This window comes from Lissotriton helveticus, chromosome 12 (assembly GCF_964261635.1).
Source record: "Lissotriton helveticus chromosome 12, aLisHel1.1, whole genome shotgun sequence".
Lineage (NCBI taxonomy): Eukaryota > Metazoa > Chordata > Amphibia > Caudata > Salamandridae > Lissotriton > Lissotriton helveticus.
Window position 1 is genome coordinate 164,818,642 of NC_136073.1, and position 12,374 is coordinate 164,831,015.

A 12,374-nucleotide genomic window follows, 5' to 3' on the forward strand; every position below is an offset into this window, starting at 1 on the left:
TACCACTTTTATGTCTCTTTCTTGCCCCTCCCTCTTTCTTCTCCCCCCCTGTTGCTATTTCACTGTCTTCCAATGGCAATCATCGCTCTTTAAACCTCTCTCTTTTTCTTCTCTCCCTCTCTCTGTCCCTCTTGGACCGCCTCTTTATTTTTAATTTCTCTCAATTAACCCTCTCTTTTCGCTCTTTATCTCTCTATCACAGACACTCTCCCTTCATGGGTCCCTCTCGTTAATTTCTTCCCACTCTCTTGCTCTTTCTCTTTTCATGTCCAGTTAGCAGTATTACTACAGGCCTTCTTGTGTAAAACAATTATAACCAAAACCCCTCCCGAACATAGACTGATAGTCAGACACGTGCCATTTGACATCCATCTAAATGCAACTGAAAAATGAAGACATGCAACATGAAAGTTTTAATTCTATGAAGGGCATGGAAGAGGAAGATTATGCTTAACTTTCTCTTCGCTTTAGTTGAATAGCCGCTCAGTACTTAAGTAAACAAACTATATTAACCATAAGTCCAAGTGGTATGAATTCTATGTCAGTCCACGGAGGCTCAGATTATGCTTCTCTTTGCTTTACTGACAAATACAGCAGCCAATAAAAACTTTAAACTGGCATGACCCTGGAAGGACAACCCCCTCCAACAGTCTGCACCAATCACTATCAAGTCCATGATATAATTGTCCATATGAACCATACGACCTCCTCTTTCTTTGCTGCTGCAGCAGCGAGTTAAGTGCCCTTTACGTTACTTCTTTATTGTGGGTAATTGTTATAAGGGCGGTGGTTATTAACGGCGCGCGCGTGCCAGTGATCTTGTTGTTGCTGAGCGTGTCCTCGCTCTTATTGTTGCTGTGTTTGGTGACTTTCGTTGTTCAATTATCGAGGTATTTGCCCCGTTTGTGGTGTATGCCCGCGCGTTTGGTTTTCCCTTGATTTCAATCGGAGCGCGAACCGGAGCATGCGGTGTGCTCGGTAGGGGGCGGTGGAGCAGGAGGAGACAGACGCGAGACGCTCGCGCTCAGGAGGCAGTCGAGCCCGGCCCCACACGCGACGCGCATGCGCGAGGAGCCGACTTTCGTTTTCTTGCATTACCGGCTCCTCGCACAGTGCGCGTCTTTGGCTGCATAAATCCTGGTCTCATTTAACGCTTAACAGAGCGTATCCGGATTGGAGCTAAGCTCTAGGGGAGTCTTATGTGTGCATAAAGGGGTCTCCTTCCACCTTAAAATCGGCCTCATTGAAAGTTGAGCTTTGAGTTTACAGTGTTTGTGTGTGTGTTAGAGGCACCCCTGGGCTACTCCCCCCCCTAGAAGTTCCTCCACACCTCCCTGCTTTAGAGCTATGGCGTACTACGCCGAGGAGGATAACCAATGGGCAGAATACAACGAGTATGAAGAGTATGAGCCTCAAGAAGAGCATTTGGAGGAAAATTTGGTGGAGGCCCTGGATACCCATGTCCAAGGGTCAGTGAATAGTGCGCTAATCAAGGCCCTCAAGCCTTTTGCTAAGCCCCTTCAGAATTATGGCAAGAGAAAGTTCAAATCAGCCCGAAAGGGCGGTACCTCTTCTCACTCCTCGGCCCAGGTATTGGCTCGGATGGCCAGGAATGTCATGAAGGATCATGGCTCAATGGCGAACGACACGTCTGGGGATTCTTCCCCGACTCCGCCTGATTCCTCTGATTCTGAGGTGGAATCGGTGGCTCCCAAAAAGAGATCTAGGAAGGTGAAACACACCCATAGGGCGGACGATGGTCAGGTGCCCAAGAACCTTCTTTTTAATCCTAACAATATTGTGCACCCTAGGTCCACTGAATGGGTACCGTGTCCGGAGGTGGCACATTATGTGGGTAACAACCGGCGACAGGGTTTCGACAACGGGGTGAGAGCCACATTGCGATCTGAATGCCCCAGGCCATCCTTGACAGGGAAGGTGGCCGATACACCGGATTTGGATCCCACAATGGCGGCGTTTATGAGGAAGTTTGCGAAGGATCCAAAGAAGGGGCTGGATAGAGCGTGGTGGGGTGTTCAGGACAAAATGCTCGATGTCACCGGACCCCTCACAAAGATTCTAGACGCAGCAGTTATGGCGAAGGATAAAAATGTGCCACTGGATGTATCGGAGGTTCTAGAATGGGCACAACGTGCCATGTGCTTCTTGGGGAATGCGAATGTGGCCCTGTCTACAGAGCGGAGACGCTCTTTTCTTATGAGACTAGATTCCCAACTGGTGGAGATGGCCCCTTCCGAACCAGGTTCCCTAGCTAATGGTATGCTTTTCGGAGACAAATTTGTCAAGGAAATGGGCAAGTACGTTGCCACCTTCTCCGCACTGGACAAGGCGCAGTCCAACATCAAGAGAGTACTCCACAGTGGTGTTTTTGATAGGGCCGGACGCCCACGAGGTCGAGGGTCCGGCCGAGGTTATGCACAGACCTCGCGTGGAGCGGAGCAGAGAGGCAGAGGCAACCGACGCTCCAATTTCTACCCCTCCCGCGATAGAGGAGGTCGAGGCAAGGGGCAGAGAGGAACCTATCGTGGACAGCAGAATAATTCAGGAGACTACTCCTATTCAGGTACGACTTCTATGCCCGTCAGAACATATGGTGGGAGGCAGACTGTCTCTTTTTCTCCACAGGTGGCGCCAACTCACGAACGACCCTTGGATGTTACAAACAGTACAGAGTTTTCACATAGAGTTCTATGCCTCCCCAGTACAGCGACGGAGGCCAGAACCACTTTATTTTTCCCAAACAGAGCAGAGTTTCATCGACGCAGAGATATGCTCCTTGCTCCGGAAGGGAGCGATAGTGGAATCCACCCCACACGATCTAGGCTTCGTCAGCACCGTCTTTGTGGTCCCGAAAAAGGACCAAGGGTATCGACTGGTGTTGAACCTCAAAGAGTTCAATGGCTGGGTTGTGTATCGACACTTCAAAATGGAAGGGATACACCTCCTGCGCGACATCCTATTGGCGCAGGATTGGATGGTGCGTCTGGACTTAAAAGACGCCTACCTGACAGTGGCCATTTATTCTCCGCACAGGCGGTTCCTACAATTTCAGTGGCGCAACCGGTGGTTCGAGTTTTCCGCCATGCCCTTTGGACTGTCATCCGCCCCATGGTGTTTCACCAAGCTGATGAAACCCATCGTGCAGAGGTTGAGGGAAAGGGGCGTTCGCCTCATTATTTACCTCGACGACATCTTGATTTTAGGACAGTCACCGGAGGTGGTGTCACTCCATCTGTCGTGGATGATCCACCTCCTTCAGGACTTGGGATTCCTCCTGAATATACAGAAGTCAATCTTGCAACCTTCTCAGGTGATGGAGTTCCTGGGTTTCCAGGTCGACTCGGTGAAAGCTCAGTTACTCTTGCCCCTCAAGAAGAGAGTGGCGGTCAGGAAGGAGTTGAGGAGAGCGCTTGCCTCTCCGACAATCTCATTGAGGACTTTGGCACGCCTGGTAGGGCTACTGGCTTCTTCGATCCAAGCGATCTTTCCGGGCCCCTTACATTACAGGGCCCTGCAGCGTTTGAAAGCCTTGCATTTGCGCAAGGGTCTGACTTATGCCCAACAAGTTTCCCTTTCTGTGGAGGCTCGTACGGAGATAAACTGGTGGTTAGAGCATATGGATGCGTGGAACGGCAGAGCCATTTTCGCGGCCACCCCGGAGGTGGTGATAGAGTCGGATGCCAGCCGTTGGGGCTGGGGAGCCCGTTGCGGCTCAATGGAGACGGGGGGTCGATGGTCCCGCGAAGAGCTGAGTCTCCACATCAATTGCCTAGAACTCCTGGCGGGTTCTTTTGCGATTCGCACTCTGTCCCCTCAGAAAGTTTCGTGCTGGATTCTCCTTCGCATGGACAATGTGTCCGCGGTGCGCTATATAAATCGCCTAGGAGGCACCAGGTCGCGTCTCCTGGCGGAGATAGCCAAGGACTTTTGGCATTATTGCCTGGCCCATCAAATATCGGTGACGGCGGAGTATATACCGGGGTCCGCCAATGTGACGGCGGATTGGAACTCTCGGTATTTGAGGGATGCCAGCGATTGGAGGTTGCATCCCAGGATCTTCAGGGCATTGGACCGCAAATGGGGTCCGTGTGTGGTGGATCTGTTTGCCTCGCGGCTCAACAGACAAGTGCTCCAGTTTTACAGTTGGCGTCCGGATCCTTTGGCGATCAGCTCGGACGCCTTTCTTCAGTCATGGACGACGGGCATTCTATATGCGTTTCCTCCGTTTATCATGATCCCGAGTGTTCTGGCTCAGGTTCGGAGGCAGAAGGCGGATGTGGTCTTGATCTCCCCGTGTTGGAAAGCACAAGCGTGGTTCCCGGTGGCGATGAGTCTCGCCTGTGCATCGCCGGTGCGGATCTCATCGTTTCCGGACCTTCTTACAGACCCGGTGGGTCTTCGCCATCCGTTGGTCCTTCAAGAGCAGTTGTCTCTTATGGCGTGGAGACTTTCCGGCGGAGTTGGCAAGTGCCAGGAGTTTCACAAGACGCTCTCTTTTTCTTGTCACAGGCATGGGCACCTTCCACACACAAGCGTTATGAGTCAGCTTGGAGACGATGGGTTGGTTGGTGTAACGAACGGCAGGGAGATCCGATGGGATCCGATATCACTGTGATAGTGAATTTTCTATCTGAATTGGCGCGATCAGGAATGGCTTATAGATCGGTGAATAACTTCCGGTCAGCTATTTCGGCGGGACATCCGCATGTTGAGGGCAAACCTGTCGGGGAGCACCCCCTGGTGTGTAAAGTAGTTAGGGGGATCCGTTTGGTGAATCCCCCTCAACCCAAGTACACTGAGCTTTGGGACGTTTCAGTGGTCCTGCGTTTTTTGGCGGCTTGGCCTACTGATCGTCCCAGGGTTTAGACTTAAATCCCGTGGGGGCAAATCCTTAGCGGTACTAGGCGCAAAAGCCTGGAACGCCCTTCCCCCACCTCTCAGAGCACTGGCCAAGGAATCAGAATTCCGTAAACAACTAAAAACCTGGATTTACAACCTTCCAGATATAGTTGCCAGAGCACTAGTGTGAGTCCGGCCCCGATCAATTCAAGCAGTAATGGCAACTTTGACATCAGGTTGACCTCTCATTGGCGCCGAGATGCTCCCTGGAGCGATTGTTGCGCGGTATAAATGGGCTATCATATCATATCATTGGCCGGCTAATGAGGGACTATCTCGCAAACAGCTCTCGGTGAAGCTTACGATTTTGCTCTGTTTGATCTCGTGCAAGCGAGTGTCGGATATTCAGGCCTTGGATTTGGCAGGTAGAGTATTCACTCCCACGGGAGTTTCTTTTACGATTTCTAAACGTACGAAGACACATACAAAATGTATTACTTACCCTGCATTTCCTCATCATAGTAAATTGTGTGTAGTTAAATGTCTTAAGGTATATGAGGATTGTACTAGAGAATTTAGGACTGGCTTTGGTCAATTGTTGATTTCATTGCAGAGACCTTTCCACCCAGTCGCCTGTGCGACTCTGGCCAGGTGGGTTACCTGGTTGTTGGACCTTGCTGGTATTGATACCTCTAAATTTGGGGCTCATTCTGTGAGGGGGGCTATGGCCTCTAAATCCTTTGGTGCCGGTTCTCGGCTTCAGGATATTATGACTGCGGCAGATTGGTCTTCTGAATCCACTTTTAAGATGTTTTATCATAAGCCTATTGTGGATGTGGCCTCTGTGGTGGTGGAGAAACTTTAAACTAGCATAATCTGAGCCTCCGTGGACTGACATAGAATGAAAAATTGTCTAGCAGACGCGACAAAGAATTTTCAATTCTATTAAGGACACGGAGGCGAGGATTATCCCACCCGGGCTTGCAGAACTGTGATTTCGTGCATTATTGGATGATTATATACTGTATTGTACCCACCCGAATGTTTATGATGGCTTGACTGTATTTCCAGTTTGGGGAATAGCCATTACGACATATATTCTTGTTTCAGGTGATCAGCAGAAGCAGACTTGAGACGACCAGCCTGTGATCTGGGACTGTTTGCAGTTGTGCAGGAGGTGACTTCCTCGACGTTGGATGCGATAGTTGCCACGTTGGCCTCCGGTCTTGTTGGACGGATGATGTACTCGCAAAGAAAGAGGAGGTCGTATGGTTCACATGGACAATTATATCATGGACTTGATAGTGATTGGTGCAGACTGTTGGAGGGGGTTGTCCTTCCGGGGTCATGCCAGTTTAAAGTTTTTATTGGCTGCTGTATTTGTCAGTAAAGCAAAGAGAAGCATATTCTGAGCCTCCGTGTCCTTAATAGAATTGAAAATTCTTTGTCGTGTCTGCTAGACAATTTTTCATCCACCACCCACGTGTGCCCTCGAAAGAGGAACGCTTGGCAGGTAAAATAAAAAAAAAGAGAGAAGACTGAGTAATTTACCTCAGTTAGGCTTCATGGTTTCGCTCGGTTTCGTTTCAGCAGACTGCTTCAGGATCTGTTTGCTAAAATGGTTAACTAACTGCATTAATTTCAGCGCGGGAAGCAGATACCGTCAGTCAAACGGGGCAGATTCGATTTTTCGGCTTCCTGCCTACAGCCTCAACCCCACCCTTTCCCAACTCCTCACAAGACAGGATCCACCCCTCTATGACGAGTTGGGAAAGGGTGGGGAAACCATGCTCTCCCCTCCTTGACTGACGTGAGTCCCCAGCATTACAGGGCTTCTGTCAAAAACGCCCGGGGGGAATTTAACACACATGTAGTCAAGGGGAGGAGACTGATCCTCAAAGCTATTACTTTGCCGAGCTGATTACATCACAGACCTCAGGGATGTGAGCTTGTCAGCCCGTCAAATGCTCTTAGCTTTGGACCCGCCCAGGGAGGAAGTTTATGGAAAGCTTCACTTCACTGTCATGAAGCCATCTCAACAACAAGCACAGTGAGTTTCAGTACAGCCCCCGACAAAATAGTTAAAGTGCGTGAACGTTTTCTTTGCAATTTTTACAAGGAGCAGTTTCAATATAATTATAGCTTTTCATTTGAACTTGAAAGTAAGGGGGGCGGAGCCCAGTCGCCCTCAAAGAGAAACCGCCACAGTCGGCAGGTCAAAACATACATTGTCCTCTCAGCCTGGTTAAAGTGATGTGCTTCCTGTTTGCATTATACATTCTATTTTCTCTTGAATTCCCTTAAGAGTATTTGATTTTTCCAAGATGCCTTTCTGTCGTTTTTTTCATGTTACATGTTTTTCCTATATGTTGCGTATTGTGAAAAGAGTAGATGTGCTCCTTGTGAAAGAGCAAAATGCAATTACTCAAAGTAGGCTGACCCATTGCACTATGCTGTATGCTGTAGTGGATGGAAGGAAAATGTTAATGTCACAGCAACAGACCAATGGGTGATGATCAAAATATCTGCAAAGCGTTACAAGCTCTTCCACAATGTAAAGGGCACTTCCAATAAGCAATGGCTGAAAGAGGCTGACCTAAATAGGTCAATAACTGTGAATATGTGACTCAAAGCCTACTCTCAGTATAGTCTTAGTAATACATTCGACTGGACCCAGTACTAAAATTGAGCTGGTGGTTTCCAGTGCTTGGCACCAGCACTCATTTGTCATCACCAGGGCTTATGACAGTCTGCCGCATGGAGGCGCTATATGCATAATTTAGGTACGAGCCAAACCGCAGCTGGATTTTTTTTGTTCAGAAAGTAAGTTTATTAAGAAACAATGGATATAGTACAATACAATATATGGGGGGGTAGGAAAACAGAAAAAGGGAAACACAAATTTTTTGAATGTATCATTAAAACCTATCGAAGTTGGAATAAAAAAGGCATTAAAATATCAAAAAATATATAAGTAACATCAAGTTGTGTATAAGAACCATGCAACAACATAGCTTAAACCAACATATAATAGCATAGTATAAAATAGGAATGTCAAAGATAAGGAATATAATGGAGGTCGAGCAACTTCTTGTTGAGCAGGAGATAAAGAGAAGGAGTGTTTAGCACTATGATCAAAGAATAGTGTAACAGGTGACCAAATAACGGATTGCTTCATGGCTAAATGGATGGGATGAACACAAGCTGTATCTCATCTGTGATGATAACAGACTGCATACCACTTAGCTTGGAATGATAACTTTGTAAAGTCTTTCCAGTTTTTGTGATCTGCTGAAAGGCGATTGCCAATAATAGGTCTACAATCCGAGTGTTGGAAGTATGAATATCCCAGATAGGCGATAGGCTACCCAAGAATATATGTGTGTGGCAGAGAAAGGGAAATTAGAATGGAAAGTAGAATTAATTTGATTCCAAACAGATGTCCAAAAATGATGTAGGAGGGGGCAAGTAAAAAGCATGTGTTTTAAATCAGCAAGTGGGGAGGAGCAGGACCAACAGGTGTCAGCTATAGTGACATGTTGTTTATGTAGTACAGCTGGGTGAATCAAAAGCCTGTTGTAAATAAAGAATAAAGTTTGTGTAACATTTGCCATTCTAGACGTTTTCCTAATTTTAGACCATAATTTATTTCATAGGGAAGAAGGCCATTTAGTCTCAAGATCATCTTCCCAAGACAGTTCAACTTTGGTCTTTGGTCTAATGGGTGATGAGGATCGTATATGAGTATAGATATTGGAAGCTATAGAAGATGAAAGTAGAAAAGAACATAAACTGTTAACCAGGGGATTGGTTGGGTGTGCTTCAATTTGAGTGTAAGCGGTTAAATGGGCATGTGAGATTAAGTTATATTTGGAGTGGAAAGAAGGAGGTAAATTAAATTGTTGACTAGCTTCAGATGAAGACAAGATCTTATTTTGAGAAAATAGTTCAGACGTCCAGATGAGACCTTTGTTTCTCCAAGATTTCCAATAAAAAGGTTTCCCCTCAAATAAAATAGATGTGTTATGCCATAAATAAGATTTAAGAAAGGAAACTAGATCAGTAGAAGATGAGGGTGAAGAGAGACCTAGAACTTTAAAGGTATATTTGGAAATAGGAGTTCATAAAGAAGGAGGTTTACGAGTAAAGGGAAAAAAGTTCCTGAAAAGAAAAAGGAGAAAGAAAAGAGCGTTCAAGCAGGACCCACAAAGGACAATCAATTGAAGAATCAGAGAGCCATCTTGAGGCTTGACGAAGAAGAAAAGATCTGTGGTAAGTGGGGAAATCTGGAAAATTAACGCCTCCTTCTGCTTTAGGTTTTGTTAAATGTAGCAGAGGCATGCAAGGGGGTTCATTTCTCCACAGAAAGGATGATAATATCGAAGTGACTCTAGTAAAAAACTTTGAAGGAATGGGAACAGGGATATTAGAAATGATGAATAAAACCAATGGTGCCAACATCATCTTAATGGTATCTAAACGACCCCTCCAGGAGAGGTATAGCGGGTGCCATCTAGCAGTCAGAGAAGAGATTTTTTGTAGGCAATTCTCCATGCAAAGAGACACCGTTGACAAAATTAAAGAAGTAAAGTGTAGACCCAATTATTTAATATGCTGTGATTTCCAAGCAAAATTAGAAGAACTAAAGTCATCCTTGAATGTATATTTAGTTAACAGTAATATTTCACACTTGTCCCAATTGAGCTTATAGCCAGAGACAGTAGCACAAATATCTACCTCTTTTAAAAAAGCAGAAAAAGAGGATTGAGGTTCAGAGAGAAATAATAAGATGTCATCAGCATAAGCTGCTAACTTAGTTTGGGTGCCCTTGGTTTCAAATCCTTTTACATCAACATTTTGACGAATCCGGGACAAAAAAAGTTCTAAGGCTAAATTAAAAAGAAAAGGAGATAATGGACAACCTTGATGTACCCCTCTTTTTAGCTCAAAATAAGGAGATGAAATACCATTCACCAGGACAGCTGCTCGAGGGTCCGAATACAGGAAAGAAATGAAAGAAATAATTTTAGGGCCAAAACCAAACCATTTCAATGTGTGAAAGAGGTATGACCAGTTCACTTGATCAAATGCTTTTTCTGCATCTAAGGCAATTGCAGCTAAGGAATGAGGAAAATGTGGGGCTTTTGATAAAATATCGAAAAATAGACGAGTATTATGGGAGAGGAGATGTCCTTTAACAACACCAGACTGTTCTGCGCCCAGTAATAGAGGTAGGAATGATTCAAGACGAATAGCCAGAGCTTTGGAAAAGATTTTATAGTCAACATTTACAAGAGAAATGGGTCTATAATTTTTGCAATGTTACAAGTCCTGTCCATCTTTGGGTATTAGACAAATAAGAGCTTCTAAAAAGGATCCTGATGATTTCCCGGACTGTATAAAAAGATTTAAAAGACTGAGTAGTTTAGTAAGAAGGATAGGGGCGAAGAGAGTAAAAAATTCTACTGTAAATCCATCCGGACCCAGGGCTTTGTCTTTTTTAAGTGAATGTAAAGCGCTAATAAGTTCTTGATGTGATAAGTCAGCGTCCAATGGAGAGAGATCAATTTGAGTATCAAAAGATTTGTGAATATCCGAAAGATAATGTGTAATATGAGATTCTGAGGGTGTGGTCTCAGGAGTGTATAATGACTTATAAAAAAAGAGGAATTCATTTAAGATTTATGGGTCCTTGGTGTGTAGTATATTGTATTCATCAAGAATACCTTCAATATCAAACTTGCTATGTTTAATTTTTAAATAATTAGCCAAGAGCTTGCCCCCCTTATGTTGGCCACTATAGTATTTTGCACCAGACTTCAAAAGATATAGCAAGGCATTTTCTGTAGGATCTTTGTTAAATTGAAATATTTTCTCAATAAGTTGTGAGAGACATTTTTGGGATTTTCAAGAATAGTAAGAGTGTTCTAGCTTCTTTATCTCAGCCAAAAGATCACTGGTTACCTGACGGGTAATTTTACGTCTTCCAGGAACAAAGCCAATAATTAAATCCCTTGCGGTTGATCTAAATACATCCCAAACAACAGAAAAGTAAAGATTATCAGTCTGGTTGAGTGAAAAATACTCACTAAAAAAGGAGACAAAAGAGGAATGAAAATTCTTATTGAGAAGAAGTGAGTTATTAAATCTCCACCTTTTGGGGAAGCTGGAATTTGGAACTATATCCATTTGAATGATGACGGGAGCATGGTCTGATATTAAAATAGAACCAATATCAGTGCTTCTCAGAGATTGGGAAATATCATGAGAGACAAAAAAAAATCTAATCTGAATTGGGTTTGATAGGCTGGGGAAAAACATAAATTCACTAGTGGTGGGATTACAAATTCTCCAGGCATCAATAAGTTTATATTGTTGAATAGTTTGAACAAAAACTTTCTGTGCTTTATGAGGGATGTATGACTGTACAACGTGTACCGTTACAACGCGTCCCTTTACGACGCAGTTTTAACAATGCAAGTCGTTACAACGACTTGCATTGGGGGGCGCTGATAGTGAATAGTTTAATTTACTATTCCAACACCAGTCCCCATGGATAGTAGGGAAGGTGTTGGATAGTAAATTAAACTATCCCCTATCCTAGAGGGCCCTCCTGCGAAAGTCGTTGTAACGACTTTAGTTGTTAAGACTGCGTCGTAACGGTAACGCGTTGTAGCGGTTCCGTTGTAAAGGATGTTTCCCCTTTATGAGGCTTAAAGGTAACCAGTGAATTTCGGTCTGTGAAGAGGTCCAACACTTGATTGCAATCCCCAACAAGGATAAAGTTAACATCAATACAAGAGGAAATTTGATGAGACAAAGAAGACCAAAACAGAGGATCCCCATTAGTAGGTGCATAAACATTAAACAAAGAGATCGATACACCTCTTACTTGTAATTTAGTACATAACCATCTGCCTTCGTCATCAGACTGCTGAGAAAGCAAATTAATTTTTCAACGTTTTATGGCAAAGAGTAATAACACCATTACGTTTCCCATCACCCGGAGAAAAAAAAACATCTCCAACCCTATTCCTTTTCAACTTTAAAGATTCAGTAGCATTAAATGAGATTCCTGCAAGCAAACAATATCAGTTCCCAGCTTGGATAGATGTGTTAAAACTCATTGTCGCTTGATGGGGGAATTCAGACTTCTAACATTTCAAGATATGATTTTCAGGGACATAAAATCAACAATAAAATTACCAAGAATAGGAGGTCAACAAAGACCAACAAAGAACAAAAGGTAAGATTGATAACATTCCAACTGTATGAGCATAAAATACAGTGATAGAGATAAGTTAAGAACATTAAATGTAGAAGTAAGCGAACAAAATGAAACCAAGAAAAATAAGAAGTGAAAGACTGAGAAGTGGAGAAAAGATACAGCAAGGGGAACAAAGGAGAAAGAGAAGAGACACTAGGCCAACAGATGAGAGGTAAGGAAAAGAAACATAGAAGAAGGTGTAATACAAAGATATGAAACATGAAAAAAAGAAAAAGAAGGGAAAAGG

General features: G+C 44.4%; 1 protein-coding gene across 1 annotated transcript in view; it reads left to right on the top strand.

The window, feature by feature from the left end:
- Nucleotides 1-1,347: 1,347 nt before the first annotated feature.
- The window catches only part of LOC144797992 (uncharacterized), a 43,072-nt gene continuing 32,045 nt past the window's right edge, over nt 1,348-12,374 (top strand). Inside the window, exon 1 of the mRNA XM_078668788.1 lies at nt 1,348-2,370. Within this exon, the coding sequence (XP_078524914.1) occupies nt 1,348-2,370 (1,023 nt within the window). The remainder of the gene's footprint in view (nt 2,371-12,374) is intronic.